General features: G+C 44.1%; 1 protein-coding gene across 19 annotated transcripts in view; it reads right to left on the bottom strand.

Moving 5' to 3' along the window:
* dlg1l (discs, large (Drosophila) homolog 1, like) overlaps positions 1-24,070 on the bottom strand; it is a 67,019-nt gene extending 42,949 nt beyond the window's left edge. For 10 of the 19 annotated variants that reach the window (XM_034614286.1, XM_034614287.1, XM_034614289.1 and 7 more), the window contains exons 1-4: positions 23,519-24,058; positions 22,385-22,516; positions 14,546-14,709; positions 11,828-11,899 (exon numbers count right to left, since the gene is read on the bottom strand). In XM_034614286.1, coding sequence (XP_034470177.1) covers positions 11,828-11,899; positions 14,546-14,709; positions 22,385-22,516; positions 23,519-23,537 — 387 coding nt within the window. In that variant the 5' untranslated portion in view covers positions 23,538-24,058. Of the gene's footprint in view, positions 1-11,827; positions 11,900-14,545; positions 14,710-22,384; positions 22,517-23,518 lie in introns of all 19 variants that reach the window. The other 9 variants (XM_034614298.1, XM_034614299.1, XM_034614300.1 and 6 more) reach the window with 5 other exon arrangements.
* Between the last annotated feature and the right edge of the window lie 360 nt (positions 24,071-24,430).

Below are 24,430 nucleotides of genomic sequence, written 5' to 3'. Positions count from 1 at the left end.
GAGGTAGGAGGAGCACAGGGGTTAATCAGTGGCAGCGGTGTGGTGGCGTTTCCGTTGGACCATCTAACCTTAAGAGCTCGACCAATCCCTCTGATTAACATCAGATCACCCAATAGATCCACTACGAGCCGTTTGAAACTGAGAGTTTCATTTGGAGCAGACCTGAGTTCAGTGGCTTTTTACAACCAGTGTTGGTTTTAAGAGTGTAAAGAGGAGATTCTGGTTCCAACAATGACGCTGCGCCCTCGTCCGATCCGCCACTTCCTCTCACCGGGGACTTGAAAGAAGCAGGCAGGTTTGACGTGTAAGGAAAGAATAATCAGCATCAGCTCAGTGGGTTCAGATAATGTGAAAACTTTATGAATCTGATATTAACAGTTAAATCAACCATCAGTGATATTATTTAAAACGTCTGAACGTCTCGCTGGGTTCTGCCGACGGAGCCCGACAGCCTCCGTCAGTACATCTCATGTGTGACTGTGTTTCTTTGGCCCGTTGGTGTTTCCCTGCAGAGCACATGTCAACCACACATGCACGTGCCTGCCAGCCTGCCACCGACGCACCCGACAGCCAATCACGCCTCGGCACTGGTGCAAACGCAGCCTCCGATTGGTCGGTTCAGTGAAGCATGAAGGGACAGGCACCCCGGACAGCCTATCGTGTCGCGTCAGGTCAAACGGTAAACGTCACGGCTCTGTGGCGGTGAGCGAAGAGGGTTTTGCCCCCTCAGCTGGTGTCTGACAGGTGCAGAGAAACAACTACAACAGTACTGACAACATGTTTATGTTTTAACGGTTTGAATGAAACGGATTCTGACGCGTGTTCATGATGAGTTCACGCCCTGCAGTTCTTCTGTACTCACGCACACAGATGACTTCTGCTCTGCATCACTTATGTGTTCTGATGCTCGGAATCTTCAGATTTCTACTTTCAAGGTTTAGAGAAACAGCGCGACTAAAAACATCTTCTGAGGATGTTTGGTTTCATCCACGAGGCTTCAGCTCAGATTTCTACTTTTTAAACACAGTCAAATTAACCCGTGACCTCACACACGCCCCCCCACGTGAACTGCCCCACTCTCTCTCCTCTCCGCTCCCGTACCGGTGGTGGAGCTCTGGAAGTTTCCACCCACCTTGCAGCCGAACATGAGGGAGATGGTGCTGTTGGTGCAGGCCACCTTGCAGTGGCACAGCATGGGTGAGAAACACTCCACCTTCTTCAAGCCGGGGGACATCTTTTCGGCGCCGGGGCAGTTGGCTGAGAGCCGCCTCCTCCGGGAGCGGTGCCGACTCCTCCCGCGCCGCCCAGCTCCGGCAGTGGCTCCCCCTGCACCACCTCCTCCTCCGCCTCCAGCCTCTCCACCTCCTCCTCCACTGCTGCTGCTGCTCCCTGCTCTCACCATCCGCCCTCATTCCTCGCTTCGCTCCATCGCGGCGGGGAGGAAACGACTCCCAGAGCTCTTCCTTCATCCAGGGAGAACCTCCCCCCTCCTCCTCGCCGCTGACCCCTCCTCCTCTTCCTCCCTCTTCTTCTTCTGGTAGAATATATTCCTCTCCCCCTTGACCTCCTCTCAGGCACTCGCCTTGACTCCTCTCTCCCTTGCTCTCCGGCTTGTTTTCCTCCTCTCTCCCTGTTATGTTGCCTCCCTCTCTCCCTCTCTTGCTCGCTCTCTCTCTCTCTCCTGACAGTGGTGGTGATGATGAGAGCCGGGGCGAGCGAGCAATGTTGTGTGTTTAGTGTGTGTCTCTGTGTGTGTGTGTTAAGCTTTCCTGTGGGGGTGTGATTGGTCACCAGGGAGAGGTGGGGGTGGGGGGTGTCACATGACTCATCAGAATGTAGGAGGGTTGAGAGAGAGAGAGAGAGAGAGAGAGAGAGAGAGAGAGAGAGAGAGAGAGAATCCTCAGGGAAGGTAGAGAGATGTAGGGCAGAGTCAGTGATGTGAATAGAGGAAGAAGAGGAAGATGAAGAGGAGGTGTGGAGCACCCGGAGACAGAGGAAGAGGAGGAGCAAAAAGATAAAGAGGAATAGGTTTCCCTCTGTTCTCGACCATCATCGTTACAACATTATCATTTGTATTATTATCAGAATCTCGAAGCTCTGAGACGCATTCCTCCGCCACGGCTAACGTCCTCACTTGCCATGTTTAAGAAATCGATAGAAGAATCCTGGATCTGCTCCAAACTGTACTGAGTGCTTTATGGGTCACGCCCACTCCTCCACAGGATTTCATGGAAATCTTTTCAGTAGTTTTTGACAAATATTCATTGAAAAATAATATCTCCAGTAGTAAAGACGAGGCCTGAGAGCTGACACAGGTGCCTTCAGATTAAATCCTTCAGAGGAGAGCGTGAGCTGCAAACTGTGGAGGTGACTTCACATGGACCAGCAGCACAACATCACTGTGGTCTGAACCTGAAGGGAAAACAAGTTGGAGCCATTCTTCTTCCTCCTCCTCTCTCTGTTTACTAGAGGATCCTCAACAGCTTTAGTGATGTTGTGCTGCTGAGTCACGTGAAGTCAGCTTTACGCAGGTTTTCTTTCAGGTTTTAGCGTAAAATGTTCACACACTTAACAATAAAGCACAAGATTATTGATTTTAAAGCACAAAGATGTCGGTAAAATGAACAGCTGGAAATGGTAAAATGTAGCTTTTCTCTTTTCAATTATCAATTAATTGTGCGTCCGAATCTTAAACCTTCATCAGACAGGAAGTGACACACAAAGGACGAGCTCACGAGTTGCCTCCATTTAAAAGAATTATGGTTTTGGAAAGTCTGCGCCAATTAGTTTCAATCTGGGTTTGCTGCCATCTGAGATCCTCATTATGAAGAGTCACACACACACACACACACACACACACACACACACACACACACACACACACACACACACACACACACACACACACACACACACACACACACACACACACACACACACACACACAGTGATAGCAGCTGACAGGTTCAGATGTGACGGTCTCCTTCTAAATTTACACATCGCTTACTACACAGTGTGTGTCTCCGGTGTGTGTGTGTCTCCGGTGTGTGTGTGTGTCTCTGGTGTGTGTGTGTGTGTGTGTGTCCTGACATTAACTACTGGTGTTGATTTACACTTCATGGACAGAAGTATTGGGACACCTACACTTTACACCTCCAGGAGCTTTTATGACTCTTTCTAAATCGGGCATTAGAGTGGAGCTGGTCCCCTCTTTGCATCGACAACACTCTGGATTGTCTCTGTGGGGATTTCTGCTCCTTCACCCAGGAGATGTTTGTGAGGTCTGAAGCTGGACCCGAGGGCTCAGACTCTTCTGGTTCAGGGACGGGGTTGAGGTCAGGGCTCTGTGGGACCAGTCCAGCTCTTCCACACCAAACTCACCCAGCCGAGCCCAACGGACCCGAGTCCTGCTGGAACGCAACACCTCCACAAACTGTTCCACAAAGGTGGAACCACATGAAGGTCCAGAACGTCCTGGTCAGCTGCAGCACTAAGATTTACCTTCAGGGGACCCCAGGTCCAACCAACGGGACTGAATCAAACACCTGAGTCTGAGGGGGTGCGTCCCAATACTTGTGTCCATATAGTGCACGAATGAAAGGGACTTCGTGGACAGTGTGTGGAGGTGGCTCCCCCTGCTGGACTTTACCCTACACAACAGCCGTTCATCACATCTTTTCTTTTTACCTTCAACATCTTGATGTTTTTGTTATTTTGTAAATGAGTTTATTTAAAAATGAAGAAAGTTGTGACACATGATGAAGAAAGTCAACAAATTATATTACATCATCTTCTTCGGTCTATTTCAGTCAACACTAAGGCCTCATTCAGACATTGTACCAAAAAGCTGAGGCCTCTGTCTTCTACCTATCATGACGTCATTTCATTATGTGTGGTGCGGAGTATGGGAATCATTTTAGAAAGATAGATAATTATAGATTGAATAGATGACAGTTTTTATGATCCTGTTGAAATCTCTCTATAATTAAAACATATATTATTTTTGCAGCAGAAAGTCGAGGGAGAGTTCTACTGAAGAGGTCAGAGGGTTAAACAGAGTAAAGATAAAATAAATACACACTTTGTCACAGACCAGAACAAAGTGGAGACAATCAACACGAGAAGCTGCTGCTCACGGTTTGTCCATCACAGCAGGACGACCGACCTGAGATCAGTTCAGGCTGCAAAGCAGCAGCGAGCACAGCCAGCCTGCGCGTTCAGGGGAAAGTGGTGCGAGCGCAGGGAGAGGAAGCTGCAGCTTTGTGATCTGCTCTCTGTGGGAAAGCAGGGAAGTCCATCAAAACGTCAAACGCTTCCTGTCCCCAACGACATTCGCCACCATCACAAACAGAGCAGAGTGCGTCAGAGCCCTCAAAAAAACAAAGCTCCTGCTGGGCAGCGGAGGAACAGGCCAAGAGATAAATCACCAAACTGCTGTGAGGAAGATTCACACCCGACTATGGATACCAGGACATTTCACCTTTAATCACATGACCTCAGCACAGCCAGATTCAAAAGGTCACAAAGCGTCACGGGGGGTTGACGTTACTCTCTGACATATTCATGATCTGACGTTTCTATACTGAGTGAACCGCTTCTGTGTTTATTCTATAAATCCAATGTTTGTCCATAATTTCACTTCAACAAATGTAAATGAATCATGTTGACAAAACTCTACCCTGCCCCCCCCCACTCCCATCTATCCCTCGCTCTCTCACACAGACACAAAGGAGAATCTATTATTCAGCGTTGATGCTGCAGATATGACAGTTCAGATTAATATGCAGCCAAACCAGAGTTTCTCCATCGGCATGAATACAGATGGGGGGGGGGGGGGGGATGCAGAGTGAAGCATCAACCTGGTAACTATGGTAACTGAACGCACTGTTTAACTAGTTTACAACAGGAAACTAGAACCTCGTATACATCAAAATTATCAGGTGTACAGGTATAAAAATACATATTAACACAACGCGAGTAAATCTGCTACAAAAAGAAAGAATAATGGACTGACTCCCGTTCCTCTCACTGCGTCAGGTTCGATGTCGACGGAACCTCGCTGTCTTGCAAGGACTGGATTCTGGAGTTGTGATAACGTGCTTTGTGAGGTCACAGTGACCCCTGACCTTTGACCAAGTCTGATCAGTTTATTCTTGAGTCTGATGTGAAATTGGGATCATGAGAACACGACGTCTGCAGCCTGAGCTCACTGGAGCCGTGGGAAGATGATGGGTACGAAAAATAATGTCAATCGTATTTTCTCGCTGAACTTAACTCTCAGCTGATCCGACTGAAACGTAACGTCATTCTTGAAAAGTCCAAAGTCGCAGTGTCCAGACAGAAAGTTGAATAAAGAGTCAGTTTCCCTCCTTCATCCTCTGATTTCATCAGAGCAGCCAGCCCACGCCTTCCCAGCATCCTCTCTGTTCCTCCTCCTCTCTAACCTCTCCTTCTGTTCGCCTCACCTCCCTGCGGTCTGCTGACAGCCGGCTGTGTGTGTGTTTGTTCAACACGCCCGGGTGCTCCTCTTGGCTTGTGTCTTCCTCCAGGTGCACGCACGCACGCACGCACGCACGCACGCACGCACGCACGCACGCACGCACGCACGCACGCACTTCTATCTATTGCTGTATATTTCTATTTCTTTATATTCCTTCACCCAAGTACTGCATGCTACTTATGTGTTGTCTTCTGCTGCTGTAACACTGCAAATGTCCCCATTGCAGGACTAATAAAAAACTTATCTTATCTTATTAAAAGATTCAAAAACTTTAACATTCGTTTTGACAAAAGAAAAAAATCTGAGAAAATTATCAATTCCTAAATTACAACTATATGAATAAAACAAAACAGATTTAGAAAACAAATTACATGTGAAAAATAACTTTATAAAAACTCAACGAAACTTTTATTCTAAATATAATCAAATAAAATTTGGTTGCTTAATGTCCCAGAGGGTGACGACACGTTAACTGTTCAATCTTTTTAAACACAGTAAAGAAAGTTCACCACAGCAGCCATCTCAGTCTCTGGAGCCGTTTTCAGACCTGAGCTCCAGGTGGAATCCAGAGACTCGTCTCCAGAGCTTCTCCAGAGTTTGTGTTTCACAGCTGAACAACACAGCAGCAGGTTTTCTGCACAGACTTGTTCACAGCATCAGATCCTCCTCCTGGTTCAGGTGAGAGGGGGGGCAGCCGGGTGCAGAGACAGAGACCGGAAGTGATGTGTTACCTCTGCTGCAGAGGTCATGTGATCATGTTGACATCACCTGACACCTTCAGCTCTGATCACCAGGAACTCTCCTCACATCTTCCTCTGTGTCTTCATCGTGTGTGTCAGCACTTCTTCACCAGAGAGTTGTTTGAGTTTCTTCATGTTTGTGTCCCGTGTTAGAAGCTCCTCCCCCCCCCCCCCCACTCAGTGAATCAGTGGAGGATCCTCTGCTGTGTTCACACTGCTCCTGGACTTAGACTTTATACAGGAGCTCAGGAGGAGGAAGACAAACTGAGTCTGATCCTCCAGAGAAGAGGGTCTGGGACACATTGTCCCAGAGGAGCAGTGACTCTGTCAATGCACACACTACGCTCATGTTATCATCATCACTACGCATCATTATAAAACAACTAAAAATTCCCATCAGCCCCTGCAGCTGTTCTCATGGTCATTTTCTGAAAACTACAGACTTTCCCTTTAACTTCCAGATGCTGCAGACTGTGTGTTTCATTCATATTGTGAGGACCAGCTTCAGGTTTAAACCGGCGTAGTGAGGACGGCACACTTCTCGCCACAGCCCGGCCGAGCCGCACACCAGGGGTCAGTTGCTCCAACAAGTCTGTCTGGACCTACTCTTTACAACTGACTTAACGTGAACTTAAGGAAAGTCTCAATTACACACAGTCTTAGAGATGCACATACATGTGAACGCCCACTTTATTGCCAATAGACGATGATCCCAGTACGATGGTCAGAGCGATCACAGATAACCAAGTGTCAACCCACCGGTTTTTACAAGCTCTTGGTGTTCTGTTGTTTTATTCTGTTCATGTATTTTAGTGTTTTTCTTTCTTGTGCCCGAGTCCAAGTGTCCATGTTTCCTGTGAGATTTGTTTAGTTTTTTTGAATGGCTGCAAAACTAATTTCCCCTCGGGGACGACAAAGTTGACATTACTGAACGACAAAGATGCTTATCAATAATATCAATCCGTCACTATCAGTGTTCTGAATGTTTTCCAGAACTGAGAAAGTACTCAAGAGGTTTCAAGGTTTTCCAGAAGAGCAGAGAAATATCAGCAGCAGGCTGAGTTTAAAGATCACACACACACACACAGTGAGGTCTCCATGACTTCAGAGCACATTACATTGATAACTAACCTTAACCATAGTCACTAATAACTAAATCCTAAACTAACCCTAAAACCTCTTCATCTAGAAATCCAATGATTTACTCTATGGGACCTTGTCCCCATAATGTGATTGTATAACACAAACATGTGCCCACAACATGAGTAATACCTGCCCACATGCAAACACACACCCGGCCAACACACACGGTTCTGAAGCCATCCTTATCAGGACCATGTATTGACTTCCACAGCCTAATGAAAACCTTATCCCTATCATTAAGCATGAGGAGTGTAGTCTCAGGACTGGGCTCTGGTCCTCATGGTGTGTACTGGTCCTGAAAGCGTGTCTCAGGGATACTGGAAAACAGAATACAAGTACACACACACACACACACACACACACACACACACACACACACACACACACACACACACACACACACACACACACACACACACACACACACACACACACACACACACACACACACACACACACACACACACACACACACACAAGGAATACGTTGCACCAAAACTCTCACATGTGGATGTTGGTCTCTCTGATTCGGAACTGATATAAGTCACAAAGATGCGATGTATCCCCGTACCAGTTCCAGAGAAGTGGTCTCCTCCAGCAGCCTCCACTGGTGAACTGGGCTGTTTTAGGGCGAACAGCGGTGAAGAGGCTGTTTTCTAACTAAGATCATTAAGAGATGATCCGAATGGAGAACACATGCGTCTTTAAACGATCATCGACAGGAACCGGGCTGTGAAACAGTTTTTCACGCGTTACCTTTGTCGTGACGATACAGATGCAGTCCATCGTTAGGAGCCGGGAGTGAAGCCCGGGACCTCCGCATCTCCACGACCGAACCACCGGCGGCAGAGTGCGTGTGGAGCGGGGAGCCTCCTCCCCCCTGGCCCGGCCCCGCGGAGCTCCGAGCGGCAGCAGGACTCACTGAAGCCCGCTCCTCTCCTCTGCACTGACGCTGCGTTCAGCAGCTGTGGGAAAACTCAGCACCCTGCAGCTGAACTCACATCTCCTCCAAGACAACCTTCTCCTCCAAGACAACCTTCACCTCCAAGACAACCTTCACCTCCAAGACAACCTTCTCCTCCAAGACAACCTTCTCCTCCAAGACAACCTTCACCTCCAAGACAACCTTCACCTCCAAGCTGCCCTCACACAGGTTACTCTAGATATACAGAGTAGATCGAGATCCATGAAGAATTCAACTAAAACTAAAAGCGTCCCATCTCACTGTTTAAAGAGACACTTCACACCTCAGAGTTTGAGCTGGACACTAAATGATATGACTGATCTTTGATGAAACACATTAATGCTGCTTTTAATATCACATTTATAAAAAATCCACATATATATTTTGGCCATGGCCCATAGCGCCACCTAGTGTTTCAAACTGTGTGGGACCTTTCAGGACCAGTGTTCACAGAGTCTCCACGTCAGGACATTTTTATATATTTACGAAAAAGTCTCTAATCAAAGGTGGGCGGCCCCCCCGCCGCCAGCGACCGCTCGTCAGTGTGAATCTGTGAAGCTGTTTCCAGGGAGACACATCACCCACAACTTAGGGTGAAATACACTTTAAATGAAGTGAAACTAATTCATGACTCCGCCTGCTGATCTGGATCCAAACCAAAATTCTTCTGACTCATCACATCCTTCTTCCAAGTTTACTGGGATCAGTGGTTTGTGTGATGTTAACAAACAAAGGACAGCCAGTCGTCCTCCGTAACGTGTCCCTGACCAGATTGGAGCGCTGCACGTTTAAAAACACACTGACCGCTTGTTACACGTATGACTCAGTGACACCCCCCCCCCCCCGTCCATGTGTGTCATGCCTCCTTTAATGTGCCACAGGAAGTGAAGTCACCAATGACAGAATCTTATAAACAAGATTTTCCTCAAATTAAGGAAATGGGTCAGAGTGATTGGCAACACACAACTTCTTCATTTTAATACAAACTTTTTTCTGACAACTGCTCGTCACTCTGAACTAAAATATCTCGACTCATACGGACTGTACAACCTTTATGATTCATACTTAAGATAATCAGGGTCTTTATTTTTCCTCTTTTCACTTGGACCTATCTTCTGGATTTTCTGTCGTCAGATCATCGTCTGAGCTTATCAGCAGAGTTCTCCGATGACTTTATACCACAGATTGTAAATAAAGATGGACAATATGACGGCTCCCGAAAGTGAGGACAAAACATTTTCATCGTCCCCTGGTGGCTGGCTGCAGTACAGGTCATTAACCTCCTCCATGTCAGCAGATGGGACATGGAGCAAACAAAAAAAATCACAGAGTAGACGTTAAATAAATGTTTGTCAAAGATGTTTCTGTCGTTTCAGGTCGTTCTTCTCTCTCTGATGTTTGTTCAAGTGTTTCTGATCAGTTGGGTTTGAATCAGTTATTTGATGATATAAAAACAGGCTGTGGCTGAGGGGGAGAGTGGTCGACCTCCAACCAGAAGGTCGGCGGTTCATAGATGTTATTAAACGCACTAATTGTAAGTTGCCAAATTATATGTAATGATATAAAAAAAGGGTGTCATGATTGACAGCTGAGACTGACTCAGGATTGGTTGAGAGCATGTATGGGCAGGATTTAAATACCTGTTTAACTACAGACTGACATCTTTTGCCTATTTTACTTGAACAAGGAAGATTGGCAGCCACAGACTCCCATACAAATGATTCAGGCTGCAATTTCAATCAGATGTTTAATGAACTTATAAGACAAGAAAGCACCAGAGTTTTATAAAAAAGTATCAGATGTTAAAATGAAATTATTTTGAGCTGTTTTGTCTGATATCACATCTGCTGATGTTTGTTTTCATGATGAGCCATGGTGGTGAAGGTGAGTACATCTGAAACACTCCTTTATTTGATCTGAACACCTTAAGACATGAACATGTGAGGATGACTGATGCACACATGAAGAACACACACAGGAACGTCAGGAGTCAGAGTACGACCTGCACATGAAGCAGAAATCCACATCAACCACCACCACGAAGGTCCTGAACGTCAGTACAGCTCCAGTCCCTCCGAGTCAAACTGAAAATATTCCAGTGACACGACGCGCTGCTCTCAACAGCTGCCTGACTGTGATGCACCAACTCGTGGGCCCCGGGGCCAGGAGCTTAAATTAAAAACATTCGGTTGGGTTCAAGCTGTGGAAGCTTTAGGTTTGTTAATTGTCAATCTTTTATCATTTCACATTTCGAATCTTGTAATTGAATAGGTTAAATTAAATGATAAAAAAGAAGTAGAGGATCAATAAGAATGAATTTAATTTAATCAATATGTATTTTTATTTAAAATCTGAAATTCTTTTCTATTTATCTTAACATGTTTTGAACATTTTTTTATTTATTTCTAATTTACATGTTGATACTTTAAGATGTATTTTTATTTATATTCTGAACATTTTAGATTTTTTCATTTTTAAACATTTCTTTATTGAGAATTTTTTTCTCTTTCTACCTTTATATTTTCATAGTTTTTCTATTTCTATTTATTTGTAATATATTTTGAACATTTTCAATTGTATTTATTATATTTATATCACTTACTATTTTATTTATGCTTTGATACTTTTTCTATTTTACTGTATTTATTTCAGATATTGTTTGTGTTATTATCTACATATGGCTGGTTTGTCAATATAAAAAAATCGAAGGTTTAAATTTAGTTGCTCACTGACTCTCTCCTTGCTATTAATGTATTCATGTTTTGAAATTGTATTATTTCTTCAGTGATAAAGTCTGAAGAGCAGTTTCCAAAACGTTGTGAATGATAAAAAAGAAATTCAAGATTAAACATCTTTAATATTTGAGATTGAAGAAGCTTCAATCAACTTTCTTCTCAATTTGTGCTCTGATACTTTTCCACATTGTGAAGCGACGACTCTATCGTCTCTCTCTGAGGACAGGAGGTGTACTGTTCGGACCCGAAAACATGAACCAGAACGAATGAAGCACAATGACCCAAAGGCCCTGACCCCACACAAACCACCTCAACATGTCGCTGAGCTGCATCAGGAGACTCGAGCAGTGACGTAAAACCAGAGAGGAAATCCTGCTGAGCAGTGAGACGTGACATTACCAACTTTTAATTAGAAATGAAATGTTCACCAGTTCTCAAAGAGCAACACCGATATGTTTCATTCACAGGAGATAAAAACTTATCTGTGGAAAATAAAACTGAAAAATGTATCTACCATGAAAGGTTGTACATCAACATTTCTTCTCTGGTTTTACTTTGGTCAGATTCAGACGACCTACAGCGACACCTTGAGGCCATCTGAGCGACCATGACCCCTGACCCTGGACCCAGAGTCCCGCCCCTCCGATGGTCCGGACAAAGCACATGAGGGACTGGATGGGTCATGCGGCGAATGTGGACGACACCCACACCCCCTCCCAGCCAACAGCAGGCGTCCGGTACTTACTTGTGCGTCGCGGCCAGGCGAGCGTTTGGCTTGCGCCAGCGTGTGCAGGATTTCATTAAGGAGGGGGCAGTCCTACGAGCGCCCATGTGTGTTTACAATCAGAGAGAGGAAAGAGAAAGAAGGCATTCAATGCAAAAACAACACACCAGGCTCAAAGTGGATCTGCAGGACAATGTCTGAGGTTTGAGTTGGAGCCGGGCGGCTGGAAAAAAACTAATCAACTCAGTTCAACATGCAGACGTCAAAACCTCATCAGACACTCACAACACGTGCTCCACTCGTGTCTTTCTTCTAGTAGTTTCAGACCTGACACCATATACAACAGTATATACCTTTAAGAGCGGGTGCAACGTTCGCGTGAGTCTCCCTTTACAACCGGACGAGGGTACGGTCACACACATGCGAATGTGAAGCGAATATCGCAGGTCAAAGTTCACACACGCAAAGGAGGTGTATTGTTTGTAAATATAAAGTCATGAAATTACTGTACAGTAAAAGCTTTAATAACATGTTAAGTTATTAAGTTATGATCTAGATCTCTACAATAAGTTATATATAGCCTAATGGCTACTTATCCATTGTCAAAAAACAGCCTACATGCATGAATACAAACTAAGAGGGTTAGGGTTAGGTATCGTATCTAAACAAAAGTTTTGGTACCGTGACAACACTAGACTGAACCCGAATACCACTTAAAAATGTTTGTCCAAACCTGGACCTATCGGCTCGGGTCGGATGACCACACTTTCTCACACACATTTAATTTTCTTAGTTGTTTTGTAATTCATTACATCTCATCTGAAACATTATTACCTCCAATTGAGACTGTAAATAAAAATGGACGACGCGACAGCCTGCAATAGTAAATCCAAATCATCTGGATCGCCCCTGGTGGCTGGCTGTAGTATAAGTCATAACACCTGCCTCCTCCATGTCGGCAGATGGGACATGGAGATGGTATAAAACCAGGCTGAGACGTGATGATTGACAGCTGAGACACCTGATTGGTGGAGTGTGTATGGGCGGGACCTGGTTACCACAGACATCATTGGTGGCAGATGGCAGCGTTTGTATGTTTGTAAGAACCGAGATGTGACTTGAGCTTCATAGTGAAAAGTCTGTGTTGTCTGTGCTGGTAACTGCTGCTCTTCCATCAACTCCAGATTTAAATTCAATTTCATACCAGGAAGAAAAAAATGACATTTCCTGGATTATTCTCCAATTTCTGGCTCATCCCATAAACTGTTATGAAAACAAGGGATTAGAGAGAAATGAAAGAAGCTTGTCGACAGGCGTACAAACTCGTCTTCATCCTGCTGCTCACAGACGAAGGATCGCTTTGTTTGATTTCATCATCTCAGACTGAGCTGCAGGTTTGTTCCTCTCATGTAATCACTGTTTCTACATCTGAGACCTTTACATGACGACATTCAAGTCACAGATAATCAAGGACAGAAAGGTCGACATCACGGTTCTGAAGACTCCAGGTTAACTACAGCTGCAGTGGCAGCAGTAAATGATAACATTATTATTCTCAACTGTTTGAACAGAGTTGGAGTTGTGTGAACATCAAATTATGTTCAAATTACAGTGGAAACTGGTTATTTTCATCTAAATGAAAAAAAAAATCTGACTATGGAGAAGGGAAGTCTATGAGTTTGGTGATTGGGAGCAGAGAGTTTGAATTTAAGGGAGTGGAGTGAAGGTGTGAACTCTGAGTGAAGTTCACTCTGTTCATTTGGTGCATTTGAACAAGTGGGGAGTACTGTAGAGTACTGTAGAGTACTGTAGTACTGTGGAGTACTGTAGAGAACTGTAGTACTGTAGTGCTGTAGAGTACTGTGGAGTACTGTGAAGGTGCTGCTAGCTATACCATCATGATGTTACCATGGCAACCAAATGAAGCTTCAGTCATTTCCTCCATTCAAATAGAAAGACTACTAAATTACAAGGTGAAACCAGAACTAACAGATCAAAGGAAACATGGAACAAACAGGAAGCTTCAGACTCAGATCAGAAAACGACCTCCGCTCCGACGGCAGCAGAACGTCGCCGGTTTGTCACCGTCAGTGAATAAATCCTCACTTTAACAACGACAGGTTAACCTTCTGCTCCTGATGCCTGTATGTTACTATGGTTACCAGAGGATGTTACATTACACTCTCAACAGTCCAATATATTTCACTCGGAGGCCGACAGACGACACTCAGTCCAGTTAACAGCTTTTCACCAGAGCTGCTTCGAAGTCAGACTGAACCAAACTAAACTCACCATGTGCCAGAAACCATATATTTCCTCTGGACCTGTCGCAGTCGTCTTTATTTTGTGTAATCAAGTAGTTTGACACACTTCACTTCCTGTTTTTTATAAAAGCTCCAGAATAAAACGCTGTTGTGGCTCTGGTCCGCTTCTCACAGACGACTGAAGCAGTTTATATCAAACAAACAAAAAACACCTTCAGTCATCATCCTGTGACGTTTTGAAGAGTGTGATCTATTTTTAATATTCTCTATTTTTACTGAGGGTGTTTCTGTTTCTAAGAAACAACATGAAGGACCCGTTTAGACACAACTAGAAAACCACTCAACACAAGGTTGTGTCCACAGTTTGAGTTCAGTGACAATCCATCAAACCACAACACTGAACAGAGCCGTGGGAAATGAAGGTGCAGCCACTCCGACTGAAGTTGGGCAGGTTTGTGTTGTTGTGGGCTCTTACCTCGATGCTGGTACTAAGGCTGGGCAGAGTGTCCGAGGTCACTGTTGTGCTTTGAAGGCTGGAGAAGTCCCACAGGTTAACGGGTGCCATGGGGTCCGCCCCCTTGGAAGACTCTGCCCATCGCTGACTGTCCAATAAGGTCACTTCGTAAAACTCCTGGATATCTGACAGTGGACAGAATCAGACATTTAACTTCACGCAGCACATTTTCATGATTAAAGTTGATGAATCTCGCTTTTTCCTGAGCAAACAGAACTTACTGGGTTTCATCAGCTAACTATATTTTGTGTATTAGTTTCAGGTTAATCTTGAATGCAGGAAATAAGGTGATGAATATTTCCTCCACCACTGACTAATATTAGTATTAAACTTAAGACTGCGTCCCTCCACAGATTCACTCTAATGCTCCATCTTTCACAGAAGCATCAGTATCAGTGATATGATGTTTGATGATATGAAGACTTGTATTTTACAGAATAGACTATGCAGAAAAAGATCTACTGTATTTTGTATACAAATAATTGTTTATTTAATATTTGCATTTATAGTTATAATAAAGTTTATGGTCAAACTGTAAATTATAAAATCTTAACTATATTTCCTTCTTTTTTTAAATCTCCATAAGTTATTTGAACTATGAACGTTTTTCTCTGCTGCTCTCTGGTACCACTGCACGTTATCAACACGTTGAGCTTTAGCTTTCCAGTACAAAAAGAACTAATGTTCCAGCTATTATAATTAATATTTTAGAAAAATTTAAACAGGATCATACAAACAACAATCTCCTGTTTGTTTTCAGAGAGTTATGGTTTTAAGAAGGAAACTGTAAAAACTAAGAACTGGTGTAAAAATTACTTAAAACAACAACAGACGGAGGAAACTGTTGAAAAGAGAAGAAGTTAATCAGCTTCAGTGAAAACATGGTTCTTTCACTCTTTTTTCTTAAAAACATATTTAACATACATGTTAAATATATACGTATGTAATGTGTAATATATACATACATAATAATGAATAACAGCTATTAATTCACTGTCGTTTAGATTGTCCTGACGTTGAGTTTTGGATCAGAGTATAATCAGCTACGAGCAGCGTCATTAACATGAGGTCTCAATGAACTTTGATGACTGATGAACCGATTGATTGGTATTCTGAGTCTTTCCCTGCAGACGACAGTTCGTCCGTTTACATGAGGCCGACGTTATAAAAAGCCTTCAGGCCAGAAGCCACGTCCAACTTGACGTGTTATTTTAGGACGCACAATTCTGAAGAGGCCTTACAGAAATAACCGAGGCTTTCTTTGGATCGGTGACCGCCGGCCACACGGCACAGATGTTTCCCCATAAACCATCAGATCAGCACTTCAACAGCTCCTTGTGATGACCTCACTGCAGCGAGCGACCTCAACATCTGACCCACTGAGTCCGTCAGGGTGAAACTGCTGTTTCCACACCAACTGAAACTTATATACACTCACTGATCCTCTTTATATACACTCACTGATCCTCTTTATATACAGTCACTGATCCTCTTTATATACACTCACTGATCCTCTTTATATACAGTCACTGATCCTCTTTATATACACTCACTGATCCTCTTTATATACAGTCACTGATCCTCTTTATATACACTCACTGATCGTCTGTATATACAGTCACTGATCCTCTTTATATACAGTCACTGATCCTCTTTATATACAGTCACTGATCCTCTTTATATACAGTCACTGATCCTCTTTATATACAGTCACTGATGGTCTCTATATACAGTCACTGATGGTCTTTATATACACTCACTGATCATCTTTATATACACTCACTGATCATCTTTATATACAGTCACTGATGGTCTTTATATACACTCACTGATCCTCTTTATATACAGTCACTGATCCTCTTTATATACAGTCACTGATCCTCTTTATATACAGTCAGTGATGGTCTTTATATACAGTCACTGATGGTCTCTATATACAGTCACTGATCCTCTTTATATACAGTCACTGATCCTCTTTATATACAGTCACTGATGGTCTTTATATACAGTCAGTGATGGTCTTTATATACAGTCACTGATGGTCTTTATATACAGTCAGTGATGGTCTTTATATACAGTCACTGATGGTCTTTATATACAGTCAGTGATGGTCTTTATATACAGTCACTGATGGTCTCTATATACAGTCACTGATCCCTTTCAGGTGTGAAGGAGAACACAATCCAGTTCTACTGGTGTTGTGAACAACTTCCTTCTGCACAGCTCTTTCACAATAAAAGCCTTCACATGCCTCAGCCATGGCACAGCATTGCCACGTGGAGCTGCTGCAGTATCTCCACTAACCCCAACAAGAATCATCGCCCTATGGTTGTTTGTCTCCACCAACCAGTGCAGTGTCAGTCTACATAAAGTTTTTTACAGACTCATATGACGTCACAGTGACCTTTGACCTCTGACCACCAAAAACGAATCAGTTAATCTGTGACCGACAACCTGAAAACATAATGCAGCCACTAGGTGTCGCTGCCTTGGAGACATGAAAACCCTCCTTCATATCGTGTGTGATTCTACTTTAACAAGACTAACACTGAAACCCTGAAAACAAAGATTTGACTTTTCACTGAAATCATCAGGTGTTATGTAATTTCTTCTGTTGGCTGAAAATAGCTCCACATATCAACATCGTACAGAAGCTGATGTCAGACCTAAAAATACCAACTTCCTTCTTTGTTTCCAAACTCGTTGCAAGGTTTGTTTCTCTCTCTTCATAGTGGTTGTATTAATTCAGTGGTTTTGGCCTCAGCAGTGTGGGGATATCAAAGCCTGCTGGTCGCTAGTGGTCGACTTACTGCACTGATGTCTACTTGTTATTCTATTCATTGTTTCAGTTATTAGTCCTTTTGTCTGTTAAAGTTGTTCAAACTGAGTATTTGTGCTTTTCTCTGAACTTAAATCTTCAAGACAGATTTAAGCAGCAGAGACAGGAAAACAGTCTCCAGCAGGCGGCAACTCTCCAAACGCTGGCGGGTTGTTGTCGTGGTGCAGCGGGTTTCTCGGCCGTTAGTCTGAGCGTCCTCCAGGGACGCCCTTAAACACTGCGCTGTATTGATGTCTAATAAAAAGCCACCTCTGTGGAATAGTGGGAGACTGTGAAGAGATCATTTTACAGTGAAAGCAGCGAGCTGTGTCCCAAGTTAGAGCCGCATGTTCGACCGTTACCACAGCACAGTCTGGAGCAGTGAGCTTCTACACAACCTCAACACACTTGGTATTTCCTACCAACATTTCAGAAGACTCACATTTTTATATTCATCAGTAGCAATTAAGGTTGTTGACTGTTTAATGTAGAAATGTTCCTCCTGTGCATATGTTGGTATTTTTACTTCCTGTGATGTCATTTCCTAAAGAATCTACAAATGCTTCATGTCTCTAAAATCTGTACAAGCACAGCTAAAAGTTCTGTTTGTCAATAAATCATAAAAGTATGCAAATTGTGTTAGAAATTCTTAAAATACAAAAATCTTTTTCATCAAAACACAAAACAGTGATTCTTAAGATTCTAAATATAGAAGCATGAGCTAAATGTTTCTTAACTCTCCGTAAATAATTTGAACTTTGAACATTTTTTAGTTTCTGAGATTTCTCTGCTCCTCTCTCTGGCTCCACCACACATCACAAAACGTAATGACGTCATGATTGGCGTACAATAAGATGAGGTAAAAGACAGAGGTCTTGACTTCTGCTACAAAATGTTCTAAATATTAAAGGGGACATATCCATATCATGCAAATTCCACTTTGTTAGTGCTTCTACAGGTTAATGTGGGTATCTGGCTCATGTCTACCAACCCAGAAACTCTGGGGAAAGTCTCCCTACATGGCCTTCTGTGGAGGGCTGTTTCATACAGGGTAAAAAGCTGTTTGAAATGATCCTTGTGGTATTTTGACCAAAGTATGTTACAGACATTTCATTAAGACCCCAAGGAACCAGATCAACTTGTGGTCAAATGGGCATGCTATGTCCCCTTTACAGCTTTTTTATTTTAGAATAATTGAAACAGGAAACGGCAAACATCCGAGGTTTCAATCATTTCAAAAGAAAAAATGAAAACCTTCGCGGGTTCTAGTGTGAAATGTTTGTGTTTTTCTGTTTTATGTCCCAGTAAACTGGAAATCTGTAAAGATATACATTTATTTTTACATAAAAAATGTGTTTATTCTATATATTTTTCTGTAGCTGTTTTTTTCTGTTGATATATATGTATTTAAACCAACATTTATGGTTCAACTGTAAAATATCAAATCTTAATTACTTTGTAAATTGAACATATGTTAGTTTTGAACTGACAAACAATTCAAGACATCACCAGTTTGAACACCATGAACTATTTAGTCACAGGAGTCATTAGCTGCAGCCTCAGTTCTCATCTTTGAACCACAATTAGCTGAACAGGATCCAAATCTGTTCAACTGAAGGTGGTTTATCAGATTGAAAAGAGGCGACGGGCGCCATCTGTTTCTCTGAGGGGAATCAGGCCAGTCTGAACTCAAAGAATGGACAGAGAAACTGCAGCACACAGCTCTCATGCTGTAAATGGTGGAGGATTATGGACTGGGGGGTAATCGTCATGTCCACTGAGGGATTACACTGTGCTCGGCCTGCTGCAGACATCTCTTTTTGGGGGGTTTGGCAGATTGGAAACTGTGCAGCAGAAATCTATTTTTCATCAGATGCTGGGACGTCAGGGTGAGCGTGACAAACACACAGAGGGAGACTGCATGCTGAAGTAGTTGAGAATAAAAAACACAATGCAGAGTCAATAAATGAATTATTATTTAAGATCAGGAGTCGAAGCCGGCAGCGCTCAGGTTTGTTTCCCCCCCCGAGCTGATGGGATGAAGGAGAACAGCGAATGGAGCCGTTTCTCCAGACACTACGTTTAAACCACAGCAGAAGAAGACAAGGTGTTTAAGAAGAGAACAGTTAAGTTCTGTTACAACAAAGTTCTGTTATAATAAAGTTCGTTTACAATAAAGTTCAGTTATGAATAATTTAAATAAAAGTTCTGTTAAAATAAAGAATAAATGTATTTTGTGAGGTCGCAGTGACCTTTGATCTTTAACCACCAAAATCATATCAATCCATCCTTGAGTTCAACTGAAAGTTTGATGCTAATTTGAAGAAATTTCGTCAAAATGTTTGTGAGATTTCTTGTTAACCAGAATGAGAACGGAAGGACAAACTGAAAATGTAATGCCTCCGGCCACCAGGTGTCACTGGAGTAGAGGCATAAAAAAAATATTTAAAAAAGAACAAATGATGTTACGTTAAGATTAATCGCACTTTGTACTGATGTATATTATATCAAATATTTAATCAAGTAATTATAGATTATCTGCAGGTTGTCAATGAAAATGATCATTAACTCATATGTAGCTTTTATTAACTGTTGATATATTCAGCTCATGTTCTATTCTCACTGTCGCTGACTGTTGGCTGACGGACAGACGAAGACGAAGACGAAGACGAAGGGTGCAGGAACGAGGCCACCGAGTTCACACTGACGATTCCCACTCATCCATTAATGATGAAGATGCTAAGAGCAGGAACCTGAGGTGGATGCAGAAGGAACAGAAACGAGCAGAGTCCTGCCATGACCCAGAGTCAGCTGATTCACCGATTTAGGCTACGACCACACGACCACGTTTTCAAACACGAGCGCTTCGTATCAGTTACGATCCCTGTCCACAATAACACATGAAAACGCATTTCACATGACCGCTAACGTACACTGAGCATGCACGTGTAAACAGAATAACATCTGGTCTCCTCCACATGTACACGGCAGCATCATGAGCAGCAGCTGTTAGCAGAGACAACAGGGTCAGTAACACTTTGATTCTCCATGTTCTGTTCTACTCTGGTCTCTGAGGCCGCTGCTGCTGGTTTTCTTCTGGAAGGGGGTCATGTGACATGAGCCTGACGAATCAGCGAAGGCTACGTCGTGACTACGTGTAATTTCCAAACATCTCAGTTTCTGCTCGTCCAGACTAAAACGCAGCCTCAGGGTTTTCAGACTAACACGGGACCAGCAGCGTTTACACACTTCCCTGTTTTAGTAGAGTTGTGTGGACGTCAGACGGATCCGTAGAAGAGTTGATGCGTTTTCAAATGAAAACGCAGTCGTGTGGACGTAGCCTCAGTCTGTGACTAAGCAACCACCTGCAGAGTTATGTGATGCATGTTTTCAGGTGTTAGTGTGGATTGAGATTACTTCTGTTATGGAGCTAAACCTCTGGTTTTCATTCCAAAACGTTCTAAAACTCAAACGTCTCAGTGTGGACAGAGCCTCAGTGAGTGAGTCAGCCCTGGGAACCTCAAACAGATCTAACCACATTCCCGTTTGGGCCGTTAACCCTGCAGCAGCGTCTCTGTTTGCCCAGATCCTGATGCTGCTGCCAAAACGCCACACAAACAACTTCAGCTGGAAACCTGCAGGGTGACTTCTATTCCTTTATTAACTCTTCCAAAGACAAGAATATGTTTCATCTCCACACAGGATGTTTACGCTCATGAACTCATGTGACTCGGTGAAGACAGAAACCAACCTTCAGCTGCTTCATTGTTTTTCATTCAATTCCAGGATTCTTTTTCCAGTATGTTTTACCTGAGGTTTCTGAAAAACCACCGGTCAACCATCAGCTCTGTGATTTATTAGAAAAACACAACAGGGTTTATTATCCTGCAGGTCGCTCACAGTGCAGAGTCACTGTTACTGATCGTCTCTGAACTCGTCAGCTACTTTCAAAAACATGGAGATTTGAAAGAATCTGCATTTCTTTGTCACATTTTCATATTCCCACAAAGAAACTGAGAAATCTGCAAACAAACCTTTTTTTTGACTGTTTTTGGTTTTCCAGGATATTTCGGCCGTTTTTGAAATTTTTCCAAAAACTAGAAATCTTCCAGGTTAGAGCGTCGAACAGTAGCAGAGTGACGATTTAAATCAGGAGCCATTCCATCAAAGAATAAGGATTCTGAATAAGTTCGGACACTTCCAGGTTTTTTTCATCCAGATGTTGCTGCCGTGTGCTCTGGCTGCGTACTCAACCATCGCCCTCGGACAATCACACAAACACATCGATAAACTTAATGACCTCTCGCCCCGCTGTCAAGGCGCGCACAGAGCAAATGAGCGCGAGGATGGCTGCAGCCATGATGCCTGACTCTTTCCTACAGATCTACAAGGATCCGAGCGGTCGCCAGGAAACACTTTGACCTTTGATAGAAGATCTTAAGCAGTTTACTCCACATTAGAGGTGTAAGGGTTAATCCACACATATCTGAGGAATTAAACAAGAGTCTGAGATTTTGGCAGCACCAATCCACGAGCTGATGCATCCCAACCTCTGCATGAAATTAAAAATAAAACCCTGCTGTTGACTTTTAATAATCTGCAGCCACACGACACTTCAACCCTGTCGTCCTGCAGTTCATACGGAGACAACTCCAATGTATTTTATAAAAATGTAAAAAGATATCGCCACTGAACCGGATCATACTACATCATCACAAATATATTTTTGTTTTTCTAATCAGACTTTTATCTGATTCGACTCCACATATAAATCCATCTGATTCTGGACTCGGTGACGTAAACACAGACGAGGGCCTTGTTTGTCAAACCTTTTCCTGACTTATTTACGCACTAGTTTCTGTTCCGTTAGAGTCGAGTTTGTCAGAACACCTGATCACACTTTTCAGACAGACCCTGGCAGAGCCAAAGTTGTTCCCAGGTGGTTTGGTGATCCTGGGGAAGCAGAGAGGCGGCGGTCATACCTATGAGAGCCTGGAACAGGTTGCTCTGGAAGATGTCGATGACCCTCTGGATGGAGTGTCGGAGCTGCCGATCCTCTGTGTGGTTCAGCTTGGCCCGGTACTCCTCCAGCAGCAGCAGCGCTCGCTGGGCATCTGGACGACAGGAGGAGGAAGCAGCAGAGGTGAGTCTGGGATACAACAGAGCCGAGCAGAGCCGCCGTCCATTCATTCTCATGAAAACTGATCTGAGCCTCGATGGCAGCAAAGTGCAGCTTCAGCTCAGCAGACACAACTGCTCTGTGCTGCAGTAATCCCTCAGTGATTGAACACTGACCTGAACTGAGCGTGTGCACATAACAGAGCTAACTCATCCTGTGAAGTCCAAACACAAACTAAGGAATGAAATGTAAAAGTCAGTTTAGGTTGAGAGGAGGAGGAAGCATCAGATCTGCTGCTGAGCAAACAAACTACACAAAACACACTAAATCTACACACAATAAATCCACACACATATATACATTTATACATGTATATAAACACACATTATATACACACACACACATGTGTACATGTAAATACAGGCAAATAAATACATGTGTATATATACACAGATATTATACACACATATTTATATAGAAGTGTCCAGAGTTGATGTGTGGTAGTAGATCACATGTCAATGTGTGTGTGTGTGTGTGTGTGTGTGTGTGTGTGTATATGTATATATATATATATACACACACACACACACACTCATACTAAGTGACTATAATAAGTCTGTAACACACAGTGGTAGTCAAAGTGTTCCGTGTTGGAGGTGAAGCAGCTTCACGGTTCAGTCCTGAGACTAAATATTTGATTCATATTAGAGTTTATTTTTAGTTTGGCTCGTCCCCGGACAAGGTGCCCCACATACAACTTGGTTAGCAACAGCGGCTAACGGGCTAGCCCTACTTTAACTCTGTTCACCTGCCTGGCACGGCTCGGCCCGGCTCGGCCCGGTGCAGGAGAAGCCGTGTGAGGGGTGTGGGGGTCGGGTGTGTGTGTGTGAACGCGTCGGGCTCAGTTTGAGGGAGTTTTCGGTTCGGAACCCGCCTCACTTCACTTGGTTAGCCGAGGCTAGCGGGCTAGTTAATATGTTAAGTGAAAGCGGCTTACCTTTCTTTCGGACGGGCATGGTACGGTCTGGCTCGGCTCGGTATGGCGCTAGGTCCGTGTTAGCCTCATTCGCTCCGCCACACAGGGTCGGGTTGTTGAATCGGTGCCTGCTCCGGTTGGAGCCCGCTGTCACCGCTCCAGGTCCGGGCTGAAGGGGATCCTCCACGACGACACCAAGTTCCGCTCCGGCAAACAAACTCCCTGCCAGGGGACAAGCGGGAGAGCAGCGCCGAGCCTCCGGGGAACCGGCGACAAAAACACGGCTCAAAGTGACACCGAGGGCGGGACGAGCCGGAGAGGAGCCCCGTGTCTTACCGACTCTCTGAGCTGTAGTTCCCCGTCAGAGAGGCTCCTTGTCCCGGCGTGCACAGCGCAGACTGACCGCGGTGGCCACACGGGGCTGGATATAAAAAGTGTGGATGTGTCTTCACCGACTGAGACCTGCGGCTGCCAAACTCCGGAGAAACTGTTTCCGGCAGGAGGAGCACCGGGAGGAGCACCGGGCGGAGCACCGGGAGGAGCCCCGGGCGGAACACCGGGAGGAGCACCGGGAGGAGCCCCACTGTCGCTGCTCCGGTGGAGGCGGAGGATCCGCTCCGAAGCTCTGGTGTTTATCCCGGGTACAAAACTTCCATGCAGCTGGCACTCTGAGTCAAACCGTGCCAAACCCAGTGTGAATTATCCCGCACGGCCCCGGGCTCTTCTCACTGTTGTTCCTGCGGTGCGTGCGTGTCAAACTTCTCTCACGGTGAAGCCCTCCTCTTCCTCCTCTTCCTCCTCCTCCTCCTCAGGTCCACTAATTCCAAACTTTCCTCCAAAATGGCGTCTCACAGAGCTGGAACTGTGAACCATGTGATTTCCAAAAGGCTCTACCCCTCCGACCTGCTGCCCAATCATACAGCTCACCTCCAG

The sequence above is a fragment of the Hippoglossus hippoglossus genome, chromosome 17 (assembly GCF_009819705.1).
Source record: "Hippoglossus hippoglossus isolate fHipHip1 chromosome 17, fHipHip1.pri, whole genome shotgun sequence".
NCBI classification, from domain to species: domain Eukaryota; kingdom Metazoa; phylum Chordata; class Actinopteri; order Pleuronectiformes; family Pleuronectidae; genus Hippoglossus; species Hippoglossus hippoglossus.
The sequence above is the reverse complement of the archived record's forward strand: the minus strand, read 5'-3'. Positions and strand labels throughout refer to the sequence as shown.